The sequence below is a fragment of the Macadamia integrifolia genome, unplaced genomic scaffold (assembly GCF_013358625.1).
Source record: "Macadamia integrifolia cultivar HAES 741 unplaced genomic scaffold, SCU_Mint_v3 scaffold766, whole genome shotgun sequence".
Taxonomy (NCBI): Eukaryota; Viridiplantae; Streptophyta; class Magnoliopsida; order Proteales; family Proteaceae; genus Macadamia; species Macadamia integrifolia.
This window is the reverse complement of record NW_024870535.1, coordinates 1-23,858: the sequence shown is the minus strand read 5'-3', so window position 1 is coordinate 23,858 and position 23,858 is coordinate 1. Positions and strand designations below refer to the sequence as shown.

General features: G+C 37.5%; 1 protein-coding gene across 1 annotated transcript; it reads left to right on the top strand.

Annotated features, from left to right (window-relative positions):
- Nucleotides 1-701: 701 nt before the first annotated feature.
- LOC122069936 (chromatin modification-related protein EAF1 B-like) lies at nucleotides 702-23,852 on the top strand (the record flags this gene model as incomplete). The annotated part of the gene is made up of 19 exons (XM_042634014.1): nucleotides 702-1,160; nucleotides 4,276-4,491; nucleotides 4,683-4,737; nucleotides 4,828-4,925; nucleotides 5,017-6,478; nucleotides 6,610-6,729; nucleotides 7,037-7,312; nucleotides 11,249-11,434; nucleotides 11,621-11,701; nucleotides 13,374-13,434; nucleotides 13,520-14,091; nucleotides 14,164-14,217; nucleotides 19,650-19,707; nucleotides 19,808-20,004; nucleotides 20,168-20,221; nucleotides 20,311-20,391; nucleotides 20,586-20,723; nucleotides 20,856-20,972; nucleotides 23,799-23,852. Coding segments are annotated over exons 2-19 (3,807 nt in total), but the record flags the coding sequence as incomplete, so codon positions are not given.
- Nucleotides 23,853-23,858: the final 6 nt, after the last annotated feature.

Sequence of the window (23,858 nt, the reverse complement as noted above, 5' to 3'; positions counted from 1 at the left end):
CTGGTTTATTTTTTAAGAAAATAGGGATACATTTGTCTGGTACCATCTGATTCAGTCATTTTCATAATTAGATTGGCCTTAACCGTTCTCGTGACTGTTCTCATGTTTTAGAATCATGTTCACATCAATGTGGACTTATATGGTAGAGAGATTATTTCATCACTCCTTCATGATCCAACACTAGACGCTCCGTTGTCTCTACAACCGATCGTATCAGATATTTTGCACCTTACATCATATTTTCTCTGTGTAATTTCACTTTTATGCCTAGGGAGGCAACTATTTTGAATCATTGCCTAGCTCGGAAAGCCTTGTCTATACAATGTACGACAGTTTGAGCTCATTTTACTTCATGGATAATATAAGATTTGTGTTTCGCTAACCGTGTGCTCATCGATATATCTATTGTTACCCCCTTCCCAAAAGAAGAAAAAAAAAGAAAAAAGATATGAATAGCTTCCACCATGGTTGGTCCAGTTAAAATAATTTTAACCAATAGGAAGTCCAAATACAAATGGTTTGAAGTTTGCTTAGATGAAATTCAAATTGAAGTAAGACACTAGAGAAAATAGACGTTAAGAAAGTATCTAAACAATCCATAACTACTGCATTTTCAGTTCAAAGCTATATAATGCATTAGGACATGACGATCGCCTATATATTGATATTTCATACTACGGGATCCCGACTCCTGAGTCTTGAGAGACCAGTAGCCGGGTTTGCATGCAAGTGGAACTCGAATCGGATCAAGGAGTTTCCGACCCGCACAATTGGTTTAAACTTGAACCTGGAACAAACCGGATTGATTTTTGAAAACCGTACGGTTCATCCAGGTATTGGTCTAGATAAGGCCGCTTAAAAGGGAACAAACTCGAATTGGGGCCATTGAGTGCAAACCAGACCGGTATTCGTCTACTCGAAACGAGCATAGGAAAATGACAGGTTAACGGGTCGGGTCAAGACATTGCATCCATAATACATACATGGCCCGCGCGTTCTTCCTCTCATAGTTATTGTGAAGAAGGAGAGAAGAACGAACACAACGAAGGACTTCTAGGGTTTCAGTTTTCGGTGCTCAGATCAATTGTAAATTCACTATTCAACCATAAAATCAAAGAATTAATCTTCGATGAACGATTGTGATTGGCACAATTGATGGGGTACGTCGTGAATTTCTGATATTTTTGTTGTTTTGTTTTGTTTAGGGAAGGTTTCGATTGAATGCCAAATTTCTGAATTTCTTCGTTAATTTTGGAGAAATCTCGCTTCAAATTGTGCGGACATTGTTGGCCATTTCAAATAATACAGAAGTTCAATTTTGTGTTTTGGATGTGTTCGTTTAGGTCGTTATAGTGAGTAAGTTTAATTCAATACCTCCTCGTTCTCTAGCTTCGCGGCTAAATTGTGTAAGAAGCAACGGAAGAGTGGATACCTGGGATCATTTGCAGGGTTTGGTTTGTTTCTCTGTTCAAGGGACATTGCCCTAGACTGGGTTGTGGTTTCTTTTTTTTTTTCTCCCCCCCCCTCCGCAGTACATATGCTTGTGATTAAGTATCTGCGTTTTCTAAATGCTGAGAACTCTGTTGCTTCTCATTCTCTTTCCTCGTTGGAGAATGATTTCCATGCAAGGTTGTTCTTTTAACTTTTGCTACTCTCTAATTTTGTTCATATTGCACAGGTTGTTACGTTTATGTTCTTCCTTTTTTGGAGGCATTGACGATTGTTTCATATTGGTTTTAGAGAACCCATGTATTTACTGGTAATACAACTCCCTAGCTGGAGTGAAGTCTAAGCTTAATAATTTTGTTTACGATATGCAAGCAGATCACTCAATCGTATTATTAAATATTAAAGTCAAATATATGTCGATGTTTATATTTGCTTTGCTCCTTTAAGAATTTCAAGGGCTAGAGAGTATAAGTTCTGACTAATGACATAATCGACTTGCCATATTGAAGCTCACGTAACCTTCTTTTTCTTTTTTAAGGATAGAAAATGGAAGTTGCTTCTATCTCTGCTCAAATGTTTCATGAGAAGAGAGCATTTGAACTCTGTTTAGTAGATTGTAGCTAGGAGTATTATGCCAAAAGCCAACGTAATTAGGCTGCCTTACACTCTCTTTGTCTCTCTGACAGTATAGAACTGATTCCATTGTATAGTCTGATGTCTGTTTCGGTTTAAAAGGATGCTCTTGGCTAATGTTCTCATCTTCGGAGCTCATGGTGGTGCCTCATTATTATTTTTGTTGTTCTCGTATTTTGAGCTCACTGTAGTGTTGTACGACAAGACAAGTGCATTCGATTGATTCTAGATAAAGGATGAGGTCTCTTACATGTACTAATACCAAATTTTTATTAGGCATTGTATTGGTATCTTAAAGATACGATACATATTAGTTAGTATCAGTGGATATAGACGTATACTTAAAACCCTGATATTCATTACTACTTTTTGGTCTTTTTTTGACTGGAGGAGGTCGGGCAAGGGTTTTTGGCACCCTCGGTTTAGGTTTCCATAGTGGTGTGCATCTATATAATTCCATCAAAGTAGGGTTAGAATTAGTGATACGCTGCTACACAAGCACATGTGGATGCTACCTAGATTCCACTTGGTGGTTGCTAGGGTATAAGAGTGTCCTTTCTGAATTGCGCTTCTGTTCTCATTGCCATGATAGAGTGTGCGAACTAAAAAATAAAGTAAGGGATGTGTTTGGGTACAACTCGTCTTAGATATTGAAGTTCTATGCATAAGAATAAATATTCTTATTATAGAATAAGTCATTCATGTATCATGATGACTGTTAGATATATACATATCAGGTAAATAACATTATAGAAAAATACAGCTAAGTTATTCAAATTCCAAGGATAAGGTCTTTCTGTGTAAGAGATGTGTATATATATATAAATACATTTTTTTTTTTTAAATAGTATGTACGAGTATTAGTGGCAAGTTGTTGCGAATCAACAAATTATTCTCATAGCATTATCTTTTATTACACTCACACACACGCAGATCTACATTGTAGATTTATTCTTCTACTTCATACTACCATAGTGGTCTATCCGTCTATGTTTATTCTATATGCCTGTCTCTATTCAGGTGCATCTATCTGGTCACTGATGTATCGGCATCTTTGTTTCTATGTACGCAATGCTACCGTAGACTTTCCTTGCCTTGCATTAAGAAATGGTTACATTACAGTAATGCTCTGCAAGCAGCTAGATGTTTCCTTAATGTTTTTCGGATACTTTAACTTGCCATTTTTTTTTTGGATTGCATTAATGTTTTTCTTTAGTTAGAATTTTCCTAATTGTAGAGGGTGGGCCCTGGCACTAAGGGTGTCAATTTGGTACCAATACGAAACTGACCGTTTAAAACGTATCGAACCAAAGGAGATTTGGTATGATTTCAGTATGAAAAAGGGGTATCTTTCTTGGTTCGGTACAGTATTGGTTTTTAAGACAAAACCATTCTGTATGTATAGAACTGTACCGATTTACTTTTTTTTTCAACCGAACACCAAATTATGATTACATATATGATATATCCCTTAAAAGGAAAAATTCGGCAACTGTATTGAATATAAACCATAGCAAAACTATATTTATACCGAATAGAAACCGTGCCGAAACAATATCGAGCTGCTTCGGCATTGATATTCAAAATTTAGAATGTTTTTGGTATGGTATGGTTTCGGTATCTACTCACTGTCTTCTGTACTGTGCCGAAATACCAAAACCGTACTGGTTGACACCCTTACTCGGCATAGCAGTAAGGTTGCTCCATTGCGACCTAGTGGTTGTGGGTTGGAGTTGGGAAACAGCCTCTCTATGAAGCGGGGTTAAGGCTGCATATGTTATGGCACTCCCCAGACCCAACAGTGGCAGGAGCCTCATGCACTAGGTATGCCCTTTTTTAGAATTTTCCTTATTGTTAGATAGGGCTCTTTTGTTAGTATATTTACTTTGGATCCTGTGAGTAATGAGTTGTTTGCTGGCCTTGTGTATGTAATCATATTGGTAACTGGTAAGAGGAATCATGAATAATAATGATCTTAGGTGGATGCCTTACTCGACCTCATTAATTGAGCAGATCACGTCCTTCTATATTATGTATCTATTGTAGTTATTTGTTTTCTTCATTTGCTTTTGCTATATATTGTCTTGATTCAGCAGGGCAACCTATTGAAATGTATCTCTCTAATACAGTGAGTTCTTGTTGATTTCTCCTTCTGACTAATTCTTGTATGCTGATTCTCATTTTGTTTTTTAGGCATTTGGGGGAATTTTTGAATCCAAGTGTTTGGAGAAATTTCTGTAGAGATTGAAGAGTAGGCATTAAAGGAATGCATGGACATACCCCAGGATCTGCTCTCTTAGTAAATGCCGAGGTTGACTCCATGGGAGGGGTCATTGATGGTGGAGTTGGTATTGATAGCAAATCCTCTCCACGCCGAGCAGCAATTGAGAAGGCTCAAGCAGAGTTGAGGTGACACTTATCTTCAAGGCTTCAGGTATCAGTATTGAATTGGGCAGATTGTCTATCTCTGATCTGGATTGTGTTGGCCAAGATTAATCTGATCCAAAATACTGATACCTAAATCCTTGCTTACATTCTTTTCATGTTTTCTTCTGGTTCTTTTATACGAATTGGAAAGTCTATAATTTTGTTGATTACAGGCAGGAGTATGATGTTCGTGAGGAGCGCAGAAGGGAGCTAGAGTTTCTGGAGAAAGTATGATTTTGTGGTGCCTATTTTACCTTCTGACATTATATATTAGCTTTGTATGTCTTGAGGTGGTTTAAAGCTCTCTCTTTATCTCAGGGCGGTAATCCATTGGATTTTAAACTCAGACCTGCAAGCTCAATCAGTGTTCAGTCTACTTCTTTGACTGATCAGCCTGCTGAGCATTTTGTGACAAGGTATAGTCCTTTTGTTAAAGTAGGTTCTGAGATCACTTGCTACTAAATATGTAGATTTTGATTTCTCAGTTGTCTTATTGTGATGTTGCAGTGAAGCAAAGGGTAGCTTTGCATTGGCTGCCTCACCTCCTGGAGATTCTGTTGAAAGCAGTGGCAGGCCTGGGGCTCCTTCAACTCGTGAGCCAAATAGTGGTGATAATCTTTTACTTTTTGATGGTGAAGGTTATCCACCAGAGGGAAAGAGGAATTCTAAATATACTGGCAGAAGAAGTAACATTTCTCCATCAGAACATTCCTCTCGGTTAGATGGGAATCATAAGGCAAAGGGGTCTGATGACTCAGTGATATTCCGCCTTGTGAAAAGTCGAGCATATGCTCGAAGGAACAGGTCCAGATCAAGTCGTGAGAGTGCTCGGGCTTGCTCAACCGATGTAGTTGCACCTGCCGATGGTAATGGATCTTCAAGTTTACTCTCTGCTCGCCATGGTTCACGGGATGCAAAGGGGTCATTAAGCGAAGCAAAGGCTCAGAAGGACCACACTGTGTCTTCCATTTCTAACTCAAAATCAGCGGGCCCAAATGGTAGTTTGGTTTCTAAGACTCTGGCTTCTGGTAATCAGGCGGATATACCATTGGATGCTGGACACTCTCATAAGACAGCTACAGGCCTGCCAAAAGCTGGTTTGCCTGAAGTGCCTGAAGTTATGGCTTCCAGAGACCTGCAGAATGGCAGTGATAATCAGCAACCGTCAGTGGGTGATGATGAGGTTGCTCCTGATCTGGGTAAACTGGGAGTTGAAACTGGTCTTGATTTGAAGCCTTCTACAGCTACTGCAAAGACAGAGAATCATCCAGGTGTTGGTGAGCTTAATGGGGTCAGCATTCCGAGTAGAGATGCAAAAGACATGCAAATTGAAGCTCAAAATGGAATTACAGCTTTGAGTGGAAAGGGGTTGGACTCGGAATCCTCTAGCACTCAAATTACCCATAGCTTAGATGGGAATACAGCCAGTGATCCTTGTCTGAATCAAGTTCATGCTAATGGAAATTCCAATGAAAATAAATTAATCTTTCAAGAAAGTCTTGCTACTGCCAATGCCAATGTGGCCAAACAAAATAGTGAGACCAAAGCTGTTGATGCTCTTTGTGTGAGTATTGACATTCATGATTCTGTTCAGCAAAACCTGAGCAACAATGTCTCTAATGTCAAACTTGAGGAAGAAATATGCGATAGTAGAACTGGCTTGCAAAATGAGGGGGGACCTTCTTACAACATTGATGGGACAGAACCCAGTAACAATGTTGGTTCAAAAACAGAGAATAAACTAGATAATTCATTGGGTGATAATTCCAATTTGAGAAAGGGAGGTTGCTCTCCTCAAGGTGGACCTTCAAGCACTGCTGTTTCCTCCAATTGTGAGCTTCCGGATCCCACTTCTTCTGGAAGGGGCCTTGTAGCTGCCTTGGAGCCTCAATCTTGTGGCGGGAACCAGCTGAAAGTGTTGAACAAGGAGCATGAAGATTTTATTTTGAAAGAGGCACAAACAATAGAAGTAATTTCTGATGCTTCTGTATTTTAGTTTCCAGATTTGGTCCTTTCTTCCTGATTCGGGAGTGCTATATCCTTTTCATTATAATAGAATTTATTTTGGAAGTCAACAGGCTGATTCATTCCAGTGAACAGGCCAAGCGTAAGAGGATTTCCGAGCTCTGTGTGGGAAATTTTCCTTCTGAATACCGGCGCAAATCTCATTGGGACTTTGTGCTTGAGGAAATGGCATGGTTGGCAAATGACTTCATGCAGGTATGCTTTATTTTTTATTTTTTAAAGAAAAGAAAAAGGGAAGCACCTAGATTTACTTAGTTTTTTTTTTTTCTTCATTTCCCCCATTTTTTATGTTACAAGTCATGTTTCATTCAGTTGGGTATGTATGGAAACAATTTCTTACAAGTAGAGAATATTTTTCCTGTATTTGGGGTACTGTCTACTTGGGTTGTTGGCCTATGGCCTTCCTCTTCTTGCCATTTTTATTTAGACTTCTGGGTTTGGTATGTTTCTTATTACTCTGATTTGGCAGAATTAATTTCTTTTCTTTTGATTCTGTCAATAGGAGCGTCTTTGGAAGATAACTGCCGCCGCCCGAATATGTCATTTGGTTGCATTTACTGGTCGGTTCAGGTTTAATGAACAAAATCTACATCAGAAGCAAAGAAAAGTAGCTCACATCTTGGCAAAGGCTGTCATGCAGTTCTGGCGTTCAGCTGAGACATTTCTAAGTAGTAATGATTCAGCTGTTGGGCTTAAAGAATGGAAGTCAGCTTTAGTTGGATCAGCAAATGTTAATGCGGGTGTAGCCATTGAAGACCGCATTGGAGAACTTAATATGGTGCTGGTTTGCTTTTGCCAAAATCTATTTGATGCTGCTGGTGCTATATTGTGATTTTGCTTGTTTGCATATTTCATTTGATCATAAATGAATGTCACATTTGTACTTCCATCATGCTTCTATTTATGTTTGATAATTGCTATTCAAATGTCTATGGCTTCATTTTTTATTTAATTTGATGTCAATATATGGTGTTCTTTTTTACGAAGTATTCCAAAAGAGAAAGAAAGAGAAATACTGGAAAAGTACAGTCCAGAATGAAAATGACATCCAGAAACAAGCACATTAGCCATCAAATACAAAAAAGCAGAAAATTGCCACAACCTAAATCCAACCGCTTCTTCACTTTCCCAAATGAAGCACAAGTGATAATGAATTAAACATGCTAGAGATCATGCATAATTTCAGCAGAAGGAACAGAAAGGCCATTTTGGCCTGAGGTGTGGTCTGATCCAACTTCGAACTAGTTTTCTAGTTCTTTCCAGACCCTGCTGTTGAGTCTGGTTCACCCAAGGAAGCAGAAATCATGGCTTAGGACTATTTTTTTTTTTTTAAATTTGTTATTAGGGAAAAAGAACGCTATCTCCTAGTTTCCCATGTGTGTAGGTGTAGGGTATACTAGGTGGTAGCCTTCTTTAACCCTTATTATTATTATTATGTTGCTAGTAGTCAGGCTGGAATAGGTTATAGTTCCAGTCCTGTTTTCAAGCAGTTTTCCTTATTATTTTAGTTCCCTAATCAGTTCAGGATTGGCTTAGCCTTTCCTTTTTTGAGTCCGAGTCTGTCTAGCAATATTCTATACAAGTATGTAAGCAGCTACAGCCCTACCAACGAATTTATGAATGAAGAATGGCTATGGCTGCTACTTTGGTCTGTGGATCTCAGGCTTGTTATTGTGGGATTAAAGGGTGTTACTTCTGTGGACTGAGGAGTGGATTGCTTTGTATTCAATAGCCGTTTTCTGCTATAGATTCAGCAGGTTAATCAGGTGGATTCCTGATTGTTATCTTCTCTTATCTATCTTACCTTTTCTCCACTTTTAACAGGTAAGATCTGAACTTTTACTCAAACCCTGTGCCTGAGTTTCTAATTCTGTTCTGTTGATTCAATTTCTATTCTGTTACAAGTTTCAATTAGGTTTCAGATCTGGTTTATAGTTGCCTAGTGGGAAAGCTCGCCTTCTGCACAACTATAAGCCAGATCTGGATGGAAAAAAAATCATAGGAAATGGACCTCCAATTCTCACTCTTTTGATAAGATTTGGGGTTCCATTCAACTTCTATTCTGTTACAAGTTTCAATGAGGTTTCAGATCTGGTTTATAGTTGCCTAGTGGTAAAGCTCGCCTTCTGCGCAATTACAGACCAGATATGGATGGAAAGATATCATAGGAAATGGACCTCCAATTCTCGCTCTCTTGATAAGATTTGGGGTTCCATCTCCTTCGATATCAAGGCCAAGATTTCTTGGGTATCTCTCTCCTAGAAACTGTCATATTTTCAATTCCTGGGAGCTGCTCATCAGGAATGCCCCTTCTCCCTGACTTTGGGCTTGCCTTTCCCCCTCCCCTTCTTAGGGGCTGTAGCTGTAAGTTTTTCTCTTTTTCTTCTTGGTAATGAATTATTTATTCACCCAAAAAAAGTTTCAATGAGGTTGGACCTTGGTGCAATGGTAAGGTTGCTCCATTGTGAACAAGTGGTCACGAGTTTGAATCAGGAAACGGCCTCTCCACGAAGTGAGGGTAAGGCTGCATACGTTATGACCTCCCAGACCCTGCTGTGGCGGGAGCCTTGTGCACTTGGTACACCTTTTTTTTTCTTGTTACAAGTTTCAATTTGGTTTTCAAACTATAAACCTGCATATCGATTTCAGAAACCATGGCTGCTATTATGTTTCTGAAAACTCCAGTTATCTGAATTTGATTTGCTATTCTGTTTTTTGGTTTGTTTGCTGTAACCTCTCTGTTCTTCTTTAGTTTCTAAATCTCAGTTTTCCACCAGTTCCTAATTTTGGGTTCTAATTTCTAAATCCTTCTCGTCTCTACTTTCTAAATTTCCTAGTTTCTAAATCTGAGTTACTTATTTGGTAGTTATTAATTCTGGTTGCTGGTTTCTATTTTTTCTTGTGGTAACCTGCTAAAAGTGGAATTTTTCCATATCTTCAAATCTGACCATTGGATTACTTAACAACTTCGGTTGTCCATTTTCCTTGATTCATAGACCAATCGACCAGAGTTTAGATGTAGTGAGTAATAGGCTCTGGTTGTTCGCCGTTCAAGAATTATTATTTAGGCTGTTCATACCATCCATACAATCTTTGGGGTTTCCTATGGTAGTCCCGCTGCGGCCTCTGACCATCCATCCCATCTCATCTTGATTTGGCTATACTTGTAGCCAGCCTGGTTGGACTTAAAACTGCTTGTTATCTTAACGAACAAGCAGTTTCACACATTTTAAGAGTCTGCTACACGGAAAATGAATATTAATTCTAGCTGCAACTTCTTAACAATCAGTAGTTGTATTAGGCTATTAGCTAATTTTTCCACGTGGATGTCAAATTGAGGCATCAGAGGTGTCGCATTTGGCTTTAGGAGGACCTTTGAGAAGGACTTAAAGAGAGATGAATGGCACGCTTTCCAGTAAAAGTTAGAGCCTTCCAGTTGCTATGATATTTGATATCCACAGTCTAGAAAATATTTGATATTTGGCTTTAGGAGGACCTTTGAGAAGGACTTAAAGAGAGATGAATGGCAAGCTTTCCAGTAAAAGTAAAGCCTTCTAGTTGCTATGATATTTGATATCCAGAGTCTAGAAAATATTTGATATTTGGCTTTAGGAGGACCTTTGAGAAGGACTTAAAGAGAGATGAATGGCAAGCTTTCCAGTAAAAGTAGAGCCTTCTAGTTGCTATGATATTTGATATCCACAGTATAGAAAACATTTAAAACCAGATGCTCTATTAATTTTGTGGTGTTTCTAAGGTAAGTTGGGTAAAACACCTGTCACAAGTGACTAGCTTTTTAGTTTTTTGATAAGTAGGCCCCAAGGAGTGTTGAACTCATGACCTTTTAATTGTGACTTGTAAGATGTTGGTCCTTTACAATTGAGCTTCCCCCTTGGGTTTACAATTGACTAGCTTCCTTTCTGCCCTTTGATCCCTGTGGAAGCCTTTCACTGAATAAGTCTGTCAACAGAATGCCATGAAACCCCTTAAGTCAGCTGGAATTACCCCAAGTGAGCTTGATTCTTTGAAGATAACTCCTTGGACTTGATCTTGAAAAATCCAGCAATTCTTTTGAAAAGTGTTCCTACAGAAAGAAAACGAAAGATATTCCACAACCTCCTTCCAACTGTTCTTAAGAAGTTGTGATAGTTGTTGTCCATAACACGTGTAAAAGCTAAAAAGTAGGCTTGAGTGTTTGACCTCATAATTGTCTAAAAGAGGGGCAATGGAGAAACAAGTGGTTGGTATAATCATATGCTTGGCAATATTGTTGCATATACATTTCTTGAGAAAAATCTTTCATAAACATTACTTGATTGGCTAGAAGAACCTTATCCTTGACTGCCATTGACATGTAGGTAAATGTGGAAGGAATTGGTGCTTCAAAATATTCTCTGATGGGAAGGAGGATTGACTCTTTAAAGTTGATTTGTAGAAAGATTGGGTCATTAAATTTGTATTCTGGTTCCACTTGGAGTTTGTCTACATAATATGGACTCGTATCTTGTGGTATTAGATATGTGGTCAATATTTAGCAGTTACTCTAGCATTTTTAGACCTGGTTTTATTGTATTGTTCTGGATCTATCTTTTTATAATGCAAATGCTTGTTTATTGAATTTATTCACCTTGTGTTTATTGGATTAAATGATTAGCTTTTCAGAATTGAATCTGTTTCTCTTACATCAACACCCAATATGTGTCTGTTTTCTCAGGAAACAAACAAAGATTTGGAAGAACAAAATTGTGGCCAAAGCCACAGACTTGCAATTCAGGGATATGCAGTGAGGTTCCTGAAATGTAATAGCTTTCATGATCATCCTCTCCAAGCTGAAGCACCAGTGACTCCTGACAAGATATCTGATACAGGCATTCTCGAACGGGAGGAACATTTTTCAAAAGTATGAGCTTATCAATACTTCGCTTTTCCCCCCACCTCCCAAAGCCAATAGATGTTAGACATTCTGAAATGACTTATATTCTGCATTCCCCCCTCCCTTCTTCTGTGTGTTTATTCAATATCTGTTCGTACAGAGCATTATGCGCTGATTCTAATGAACATTATGCCCTGATTCTTTTCTTTCCAGGAAAGCCTTTTCTATACTGTTCTCCCTTGTGCAATGGGAGACTACAGAAAATCCGTTGAATCTCATTGGGCACAGTATGAGGTAATCATATGCCATCATTATGTTATATATGTAGTTATGTACATCAGTACATGCAAATGATATAGCGTGCCTGATTAGCAGCAAGGTTCAAATTTTGGCAGGGATAGTCTTTTTGTCCCCCTTACTAAAACCAAAATATTTCCGTGAAATGGGGTGAAATCTGGTAAGTTTCGCCGAAGTTGACATATGCCTGAAAGGTGCCCTAAGTGGTGGAATTTTTGCATGAAACTTCAGGGAGTGTCTATTTAAGCATGGGAGAGGGTTCTTCACGACACCAATTTGGGGGGAGGGGAATATGCAGGCCACATCAATGGTGGTGCAGAAATTGGTATAATCCAAATGGGGCCGATATGGTCAGAGGAGGAGAGAGAAAATAATAAAGAACCCTATGTTAGAGGAAAATAGTATTCTGGCATCGTGGCACTTCTTTTTCCTTCAAACCTAAATAAACATATTTGAAATTTGAACATATAATTTAGGCTTAGAACACACACGGTCAGTCAAAACAATAGAAATATGCTTTAGAAAAATACACAAACATTACTGACATCAAAGATTCAAGAATGCAGTTAGCTTTAAATATTCTACCCCAAACTACCAAGCATGCATCAGTTAATACTTCTGAACAACTACAAAGGCATTTCTGATTTTCTGAAAGTTCTAATTTTTTTTTTTTATATTTAAAGGAAAAAAAATTACCAGATATACAATAATTTAATATGGGACAACACAGTAATCATCCCATTCATTTGAAAAACAAACAACAACAATGGCAACTCAGCCTTATCCCAACATAACAGCTATATTTTTTGTAAATTTTCAATCCAAAATAGAATATTTATTTCATTTTTTCTGTAATTTCTGGAATCTCTAAATTGAAATAATAATAATAAAAATTTCGGGCAGAAAATTCATACCACCTATGTGAACTTGTAGATTGCCCTATGGTCTAACATATAAAATATTGAACCCCTACCAAGCTATTTTGACCTAATTTTTTGTAAAAAGAAAATCCCAATTTGAACAAAACAGCAAATTGATGTCATTCCATGCGCATAAAATGTTAGTATTTTGATTTAATAGTGTTACTCATTCAATTTAAGCAAGAAAACACAAAATTTAGAAGGATTTTAGGAATTTACCTTCAAACTTGCAAAATTTGGGGGAATAGGAGACCAAAGATGCTGCAAGAACACTCAAATGTTGGAGATGATACTCCACAATTGCAATTCAAGGATTGAATAGCATAAATCAGCAGCAAATCTGATCATTTTGGCTAAATTTGGGGCTTTCTTAGCAGTTTCGACTAGTTTGATTCTTTTGCTGTCGAAAGGCTATCTATTGGATGTATCATTTCGTTAATTTTGGCCGAAACAATTTAACATTTTAGTCATTTCGTTGAACCATTTTGGTGAAATAATGTATTCCTCTTAGCATTCTGTTTCAAAAATTTTGCTGAAACAGAAATATCTTGTCAAATGTATTTGGTTGAAATTTGTTACCATGATTAGCAGTTTATGAAATAATACAGAAATCAATGTTTCATTTACCTCACTGGCATTTTACAAAAATATTTTGCAGTCGTTGATATATTTCATATATCAGCTTATTTTATTCTTGATGCCAATTTTCTCTAGCTTACCATATGCATATTTTTCTTTTAAAATTTCAGAAAACTGGCAACAATATGCAACAAGAGGAAGTTGAGACATCTATGTATGATGCTTTATCAGGTATTGATCAGGAGAAATTGTGGTTGTTTCTTCCTTGCTACTTTAACAATGTCATGCATTTTGATGGGATTTATTTTGGATTCAGAGTTTGGCTCCCGAGAGAATGCATATGAAGAGGATGAAGGAGAAACTGGAGCATATTATTCTCCTGGAAACTTTCAAGGTAGAAAATCTTCAAAATTTGCTCAGAAGAAGCGGAAAACATTGCTGAAATCATATCCTCCAAGGTCATATGGAGTCGGAGCTGATTTGCCGTACGGAATGGGAACTAAACTGGCCACTTTACCATCCTCGTTAATCGGGAAAAGGCCTAACAGTTTGGCTGTTGGTTCAATTCCAACAAAGCGTATGCGTACTGCAGCCAGGCAGCGGGTTCTAAGTCCTTTCAGTGCTGCAGCTGCTGGGAATGTACAGATTACTAGCAAAACTGATGTTTCAAGTGGAGACACTAGTTCTTTTCAGGATGATCAGAGCAGTCTCCATGGTGGATCCCAGTTTAGGAAACCAATGGAGGTTGAGTCAACAGGAGAATTCGGCAAGCAGTCACCTTTTGATTATACAGATATATCAACAAAACCTAAAAAGAAGAAGAAGGCTAAGCATTTACTTTATAAGAACTCCTTGCATTCAACAGAAGCTGCCATTCTCCCTGGCAAAGTATGGTTTTTTCATTTTGGATCCTTCTTTTTTATTCTCATGTTAGATTTCCTGAATCCTATATGGTTGCAGGGTGCTGTGTATGAACAGAGATGGCAACTTGATTCCATGGTTCAAAATGAACAGGTTTGGTTTTATTTATTTATTTGGTTTTCGAGTTCTTTCTTGCTGAATATATTGGTTTTTCTGTGATGCTTGTGTGTTAACCACTGCCATATGAGAATGACTGGATTCCCTTTAGAATGACAAATCTAAAGCATTTAGTTGTTAAGTATTGTTCATCATCATAGCTCCTCAATAAACTTGTAGGGTATTTTTTGTTGTCCCTGGGAAAGTATCAAGTATATTTCCTTCAAGGTTCGAAATTTTCAGCCGAAACCCGGTACTTTTTTGTGGCTATTTCTAGAAATTTGGGCCAAAACCACCAACATCTTGCCGAAACCAGGTATTTTTTGGGACAAACCAGGTTTCGTCTGGGGTCCACCAAGATGGCTGAAACTTCCAAAATTTTGGCCGAGTTGGCTGAGATTTAGAACCATAATTTGCATCCTTCCATCGGTTAGGTATGATTTCCAGGACAGTGTAGAATCTGTTTCTGGGAAGATCTTTAGTATCAGAATTCCCTAGATTATATGCCTTATCAAGGGGAAATATCACTTAAGACCTTATTTGTTGAGTCAGGGATTTCTTGGCATCTACGGATCTGGTTTAGATTCAGGGAATCTATACTTCTAGTGGTGTATTATATATTAGAATGTCTTTTTGTGGTCTTCATATCCAGGGGTGAGGTTTGGATCCATAAATCTAGTGGTGTTCATTGGGTTTGCAAAAATATATGCCACCTCCTTCAGTACTTTTTTAGCTCCAACGAAGAATTTCTTGATGAAATCTAGCACCAAACACAAATCCCAACCTACATAGTCAGAGAAAATTCACTAGGAGTGGACCAAAACTTTTTCACTGCTGCAACTAGTAGAATGAAGGAAAGAAAGGGAAAAAAGGACTTGCATAAAAAACTACAACCCATGAAGGAGACTTCAGATTTCATCAAAAAACTTAAGCCACAAGTGGTCCCAATTCCTAAATATGTGCTTTTTTCTCCCTGCTCCTGAGGAAAGTTTAAAAAAGATTTCTAGTTAACTTTGCTGGTTCACATGAGAACAGAATGGAGCATAGTAGTTGAGGAGCCCTCTTTAATTCTTAAGTAATGCCTTTGCAAAATTACTCTTCAAATATAAGAAATCTCATGTTTTAAAACAATCCATGAATTCCATGTCTGCCCCTGTTGTGGGAAAAAATTAAGGGGTAAAAAATACACTTTAGATTAAACTAATGACCGTATACTAACTCTTCCCTAGTTGTGTCAACTCAACTCAGCTCAGCCTTAACCCAAGTAAACGGGGTGGGCTAACTCTTCCCTAGTTGTATGGTTTTAATTAAATGCCCAAATAAATTATGATCCAATTATATCCTGTGTGGTTTCTGTGAGCATTATGCTTACATATATCTTAAGTAAATCCATCACACCCTTTTAACTTAAAGAAACCTAAAAACATCAACAACACAACAACAACACAACAACAACAACAACAACAACAACAACAACAACAAATTCAGCCTTATCCCAACTTAATGGGGTAGGCCACATGGTTCTATACAAAACGAAATAGGGAGAAAAAAAAAAGTCCCAACAAAATTGGGGGAAGGAAGAGATGTAAAGATGAGAGATATAAAAATATAGATGAGAGTAAGAGGAAAGAGGCACAACCCAACAAGTTAGGAGAATCTCAGTTAAATGGGGTCAGCTGCATGGATCCTAGCCCTCCAATATGCTCTATCCAAAGTCATACTTGGGGTAAGACCGAGACTATGCATGCCATTCCTGACCAGTTCACCTATGTCATTTTAGGTTTGCCCCTAGCTCTTTTAGCTCCTTTAATCTGAATCAGGTCACTCTTCTTTACTGGGGGATCCTCAGGCCTCCTTTGAACATGGCCATATCACTTCATCGACTTTTATGAAGCTTGTCGTTGATGGGGGCTACTCGCAAATCAACTCTAATATGCTCATTTCTTACTTTATCCTTCCTAGTTTTTCCGCACACTCATCTTAACATCCTTTTCTTTCTTACACGTAACTTCTCCATATGACACTTCTTAACGACCCAACATTCCGCCCTATACATCATAGTTGGTCGCACAACAGTCCTATAGGATTTTCCCCTAAGCTTTAAAGGGATTAGCCGGTCACACAATACTTTGGATGCACCTCTCCACTTCATCCATTCCACTTTAATGCTCTGTGAAACATTATCCTTTATGTCACCTTCTTTATTTATGGTTGACCCCAGATATCTAAAATTGTCACTTTGTGGAATCTCTCTCCTCAATTTTCACCATTTTATTATTCATATCCTTTATGTCACCTTCTTTATTTATAGTTGACCCCAAATATCTAAAATAGTCACTTTGTGGAATCTCTCTCCTCAATTTTCACCATTTAATTATCCATCATAGAGTTGCTAAAATTACACATCATATACCCCGTCTTTGATTTACTAATCTTAAAATCTCTTGTTTCGAAGATTGATCACCATAGCTCCAACTTAGCGTTAATTCCGACTTTAGACTAATCCACTAAAACGATGTCATCGGCGAAGAGCATTGATAAGAACATCACTCAAGGATTTAGGACTTACCAGAGGAGACAAACATATGCAGCCACATGTCACTATATTATGATTAGATGATCAGCATTATGTGTAGATTGCTTTATCTTGTTGTATTTTAATTTATTTAGTGTCAAAAGTATTATGTACACATTTTGTAAGGGAGTTATTAGTGTGTGGAGTTGTTGCTGAAGAAGAAGTTATTAGAGAGTAGTTATTGCTGGAAAAGTAGTTATTAGGGAGTTGTTTCTCTTTCTTTTATTTTGGGTTTTAAAAAGGTTGTATTTTGAAATGGAAGACAATGAAGATGATTTTTAACTTGTGAGATTTCTCCCATTTCTTTGCAGGATCAGTGATCCCCTATAGACCTTAGAGTGAATCCAAGTTGGTGTGAAGCCAAACCCCCTTCGTCTCCCCTATTTCTTTTCTAGCAGTTGTTGTGAAGCCATGCCCCCTGTACCCTAACTCTTCCATATTATGCTACCACCTTCTTCCTCTCCCCTATTCCTTTTCTACCATTCCCAATATTTTCCACTTTTGTCTTAAATTATAACCTCTAACACAATGGGGATTCATCAATTAACAGCAAGGAGGCAGCTGTACAGCAAAGGAAGACTTGTTCTAGGTTTCAAAAACTTGTCATGCATCAAGCATATACAAGAGGACCTCGTCTAGAATGCTCTTGGTTAACTTATCCATGATAAGCGCAAACAAATAGGAGTTTAAGGCCGATCGGTGATGGAGCTCAATCATAATTGAAAATTCTTTGCCTTGTCCTCCCACAAATTTCACACTAGTCACCACACTCTCATACATGTCTTTAATTATATCGACATACGTACTTGACCCCTCTCTCTTTACTTGTACATGTTGGATTAAATCTCTGGGAACTCTGTCATATACTTTCTAGGTCAATAAAAACCATGTGGAGATCCTTTTTGTGGGCTCTATAACTTTCCATGAGCCTCCTCAGTAGGTAGATAGCCTTTGTCGTGGATCTACCTGGCATAAATCCAAATTGGTTCTCCATATTCCTTCTCAGGCGGGCTTCAATAACCTTTGCCCATAGTTTCATAGTTTGACTCGTTAGTTTTATGGTTCTATATTTATTGCAGCTCTAAACCTCAAGTTTTAAAATGAAACAAGAATTCCAGGTTTGCCCTTGTGGTTGATAAATTGAGCAGTGAAAAAAATGAAAACCTTGAGATTGTACTAATGAAATCCCCAAATGAAATATGAATAGTTTATAAGGCTTCATCACTATTCTAATTTGGGGACTGAGTTTTTTTGATAGTTCCTTTTTAACTCTTGACCTTCTACCTTCCTAATTAAAACTGATGGAAGTTTTATTATCTCAGAAGTTAGCGGGTGTAATCAGTTAACATTAAAATTTTATAGAAGTTACCTCCATATTCTGCTTACCAGATGCATAATTTTTTTGGATAAATCACCAAATGACTAATTTGTTTACACATGGCCTGCAGTGTAGAATGTGAAACTTACTCTGAGTTGAAATGTGCAACTAATGGAATCAAGTAACTGTATTTGTATAGTGTCTTCTTATTTTTTAGGGGGGTGGGGGGATGCAAGAAAGGTGTCGAGTATTAGTATCGGGCAGCGTATCAGAAAATTGGTTTTAAGAGACGTATTGGAGAGACATTAAGAGATACTAGATACACATGGATATGCTTGCGATACATGCAGAACAAGTGTTTTAAAGTATTTTGCACCATAAATATGCAATAAATAATAATACCAACTAATATTTGGTTATCTCTGTCTTCACGGTATCTATGTGATTCAAATCTTCATTGGCAAGTGCAATATCAAACATTCAAACCTACTAACAAGTAATAGGAAGTAGTTAAACAATAAGATTTGAAAAAGAAAAATATATTTGCATATTAGGATACTGGCTTAAAGTAGTAATCCCTAAAGGTCCAAACAAAGAAGCGATATAGAAGTATAAACATACGTTTAATTAATAAGTAACATGCATTTAGTATATACACATTAATCATACTACTCTACTAGTAACATTTAACAAATATGTAGTAGTCTGGAACTATAATTAGTACAACAACATCAACAAATGGGACATGGATCCTCCTTGCCCTCCAATCAGCTCTATTCGAGGTCATACCCGGGACGAGACCTAAACTATGAACTATTAATGATAAGTGCTTGACAAAAACGTAATTATATATTATCAATCACAAATCATTTTAGATGATCTGAATCTAGGTCAGTTTTCCAGTTTAGATGTGATACTTGGCAAAAAAACATGCAAGAAGAAACTATTTTTTTAACCTACTTCAAACCATGGCTTTGATGTTCGATCTCCACTTGATGAGCTTTAATGCAATTTTTTACATCTCCTATGTCGTTTTTGGTTGTAAGTAAGATCCCCAATTAGGTTCTGACCAAAAAAATCAGAGTAGGAAGAAGTTTTCTTTCAAACGGGATTTTGGGTTTTGGCAGCCTGTATCGGTCTGTAGCATTCGTATCAGTCCATATTGGTATTGTATCGGTTCTGTGCATAAATTTTTTATGTATTGATTCTGTATTGTGTCGACATGTCCGATCTCGATATGTATTGGCTCTATTGATCCCTATCATATTTATACTTGTTACCATGGCTGCAAGGCTACAAGCACCCGATTAACATAAGTGGAGCGTAAATGATGATGAAGTGAAATGTATACTGATGAGTAATACAAACTCAATGATGCTGTACAATATTGTTATTTATTAGCTTTAGCTCTGTATTCTTTTCCCTGCTGCTTGACTGTAGTTCATTTTTTCTTTTCTTCTATGTGTTTTTTATTGTTTTTTGTGCATAAAGTAATGCAATATCTTCAGTTTCATATTATGCGCCTTCTAATTGCAGAGGGATAATGCCAAAAAGAGATTGGAGGGTCATCATTTTGAATCTAATGGAAACAGTGGTAATGCTCTTTCTCAGTTTCTATTTGCTCTTAATGAGGGCACTTAGGATGCTTGAATCGTGCTTCACATTTACTTGATTTTTGAATGTGTTCTCTGTAGGCATTTTTGGCCAACATGCTGCGAAGAAGCCTAAGATGATGAAGCAATTAGCAGAGACTTGTCCTGAGAATTTTGCTCCAGTGACTGGTTCAATTCCTTCTCCTGTGGCTTCCCAAATGAGTAATATGTCCAATCCAAATAAGCTGATGAAAATGATTGCTGGCCGGGATCGAGGCAGGAAAGCGAAGGCACCAAAGGTATGCTCTATGTTGACAGCCTGCTAAAGTTTCTTACTTCTATCTATTCTCTTTCTGGTTTTGTTGCTGGTCTATATTTGTTCGCATGAGCTTTTCTAAAAAATGTTTGATCTCCCCACACCCACCCCCCCCCAAAAAAAAAAAAAAAAAAAAATCGTTGCAGGCACCTGCTGGGCAGTCAGGGTCAGGAAATCCATGGTCGCTATTTGAAGATCAGGTTAATGGGCTCCTATCAACTATAGCTAGAATTGGGTGGCTTTTAAACTAGGAAAGAGTTTCTTAAATATTTTCTGGTTTTTAATGCAGGCACTTGTTGTCCTTGTGCATGATATGGGTCCAAACTGGGAGCTTGTAAGTGATGCTATCAACAGTACACTGCAATTCAAGGTAAAACTAATTTCATAATCTTCCTTTACTGTTCACTCATGAACTATCTTCACTTTCAGTGCTCTATTTAGTTATGGTGCAAGTCCTTTGGTTGCTTTCAGCCTACTTTATTCTATGGTTTAGGGTGCATATTCATTGCTTTTGTCCTTGGAGATTAAAGATATTTATACTATTCACCTCTCCAACATTTCCAGTGCATTTTTCGGAAACCTAAGGAGTGCAAAGAGCGTCACAAAATTTTAATGGATAGGAATGGTGGTGATGGAGCTGATAGTGCCGAAGATTCAGGGTCATCTCAGCCTTATCCATCTACTTTACCTGGCATTCCAAAGGCATGTCTTTGGTCTAACTTGTACTCTATGTCCTTTATGTTTATGTTGGGTTTGGAGTAACTTTATACCTACATAACTACAGTTTGAAAAACTAACTGCCCAATCTGCTGGTGTTGCGGTATACATCAACAGGGCAGTGCCAGACAGTTGTTTCAACGTTTGCAGGGTCCTATGGAAGAGGATACTCTTAAGTCTCATTTTGAGAAAATCATTTTGCTTGGTCAGCAACTGCATTCTCGTAGGAGCCAGGTTTGTTCACAATTGCATCCTGTAGCGTCATATTGTTATGAGTTAAAAATCCTAGGATGAAAATTTGCATGCAAAAACGAGCCAGGAACCTTGTATTGGATTATTTGCCAGAGTCAAAGTAGGTCTTGTTATTTTTCAAGGGGAGTTTGTTTAGCATTTTATAATCCATTTTAGTACTTCTTGATTCCTTTTGTCCATGTACCTATTTCCTAAATCCTCCAAGGCTAGTCACTAATGTTTGATACTTTCTGTATTTTGTTCTAAGTTGGTTCAATGTATGTCTGCTTTTATCAGTTTCTGAGCTATTTCTTACATAATTTAATATCCTATACCATTTGTGTAAAGGCATGCTTCAATCTTAAGTTGCACTAGTACCCAAAAAAAGGTGCCCAACTCCATAATAATATTGGTATGTTTTTTATCCATAGTTGTCACGTTGTCTAGGTGACCCAAGGTGGAGGGGGCCTGGATGCTGGACGCAAGGCGACCAAGGCGCCTGCCTAGGCGATGCCTTAACAACTATGGTTTTATCTTCTACATGGCTGGTTTCCATTCTTTGGTACTTTGCATAGTTGCTATGTTATGTGGATATGGATAAGTTGAATTAGGAACTAGTGATTTGTGAATGATTTGACTTGTCAGTAATGATAGAGGTCTATCTTATTTATAAGAAAATTACAACCAAGTAAGGAAAGTAGGATATCGCTGACTAAGCGTCCCTATCTACAAGACTTACTACGATAAATAGTAAATAACCAAGGTAATAAGTAAATTAACTATGGTCATCTCAACAGGATGCATATGTTAAACCTTGGTACATTTCGGTACTGCAATTTCAATAGTCATTTCATTTCAATTCTGGGCGAAATGACTGAAATTTATGACCATGACAAAAAGGTGTTAGAATTGGCAACACTCCCTTCCTGAAACTTGGGGAAAAAAAGAAGGCTTTTTGGACTCTCAGGTGTTATCATGGATATCAGATTATTTTAAAAAAAGTTAAAATTATATTTTTATGCTATGTAATAACTTTGAGGGTGTTAACATAGGTATCAAATTATTTCTTGTGCATACTATGTAAGCTATTTGTAGTGTGTTTAAACTCAATTCAACTTAGGCTTATCCCAGCTAAATTGGAGTCAACTACATATATCTGGTTTCACCATTCAATCTATAACCATAATCCATGCAATTTTCCTCTCACCACTTCTCCTAAAGTCTTTACTCCTTTTTAGATACTCCAGTGAGAATCATGACACTGCTTGCTTGTGCATTCAAAGATCTTCATTGCACATGGCCATAGTTGTCATGGTGTCTAGGCAACCAAGGTGCCTGGATGCCTTAGCAAATATGCACATGCCCATGCCCATGCCACTTCAAATGAATTTCTCTTAACTTATCGTGTGTTGGAGCTACTTCTATATTACCTCTACGTTAAGTCTGATATTGTTTATTCCTTATTTTGTCTTTTCTAGCTTTACTACTCAACCATCTAGACATCTTGATATCAACTATACCAATTTTATTTATACGTTGTGTCCTTATTGCTCAACATTCAGCTCCATTCATCATTGTAGCTTATTTACAGGCGGGAAATGAGAAGTTTTACTTCATTCTCTTGTCCATTTACTCTCTCTATCTATACCCCACCCCCAAAAGGCCCCAAATAAAAAAAATAGAAAAAACTAATATTTCTCCATCAGACTCCATGAATACATCTAGACACCTGTGTTGGTGACATGCTTTGAAAGGTGTTGGTCTGTATGTCCACACATGTGGAGACTTTTGCAGCTCCAAATTTGAGGTGTCTAGGCAAACACAGCTGTAGATTTCCTGCATGATGTTTCAAACTTCAACCTATCCAATCGATAGTTATCATGGCGAGTAGGTGATCCAAGGTGTAGGAGGGGTGGCTAGGCAACAATGCGCCGGTCTACGCATCGCCTAGGCACCATAGGCTTGCAGTAAATGACTATATGTGATGTAGCAATGATAATTCTATATTATTATGCTTATATGCAACGTTGGATCCATATAAATGCAATATGATATAAATATGTTAGTAATGACCTAATATGAGAAATCAGCATATAATAGACAAAGCATGAATATAACATAAAGCATATTCATCAAAATATATATATATATATATATATCAACATAAACTCACAACAAGGCGTGCTGTCACCTTGGTCCCAAGAAAGAGCCTGTACACCTATGCCTAGGCGGTGCCTACGCAACGTCTTGACTACTATGATCCAATCTTTGTCTTTTCTAAACTAATTAGTATCTTATTTCATATTATATGCCATTTGTGTGATCAATCAACATGCTTCGTGCTTGATACCCAATTATAGATCAACATGGTTCGCTTTATAACTAATCTCATAATGAATCACTTTGTTCCTAACTTGGCGTGTCTCATGCTTGTTGGTTCTTTCCATTCTTTGTTCTATGTCGGTATAAGATTTATGTATTCTTCATGGTTTATAAGTCATTTTCTTATATAGTTTAGCATTATGTGCCATCTACATAATAATTTAGCACTCTTCCTGGCCCAATGTTGGTTAATCCTGAGATACCAGTTCTCTGTGGGTTCTGAAATTGAGGATCCCAGCTTCCATAGTATTTTGGGCCACATAGATTTAAGCAGTTTACTTTCTATTTATTTACATCAACATGGTTATGTGTTGATCCATAGTTTTTGGATTTGGGAGCAATTGTAATAAGGTGGCTACTGAGTTCTTTGATGTTAACTTCATTTACAACCCTTAAAATATTTCTTGATCTTATTTTTTTTAATGTCTTTTTTCCCCATTTTGGAAGAATGGTAATCAGGAACCAAAGCAAATAGCACCAGTCCACAATTCTCATATTCTTGCGGTT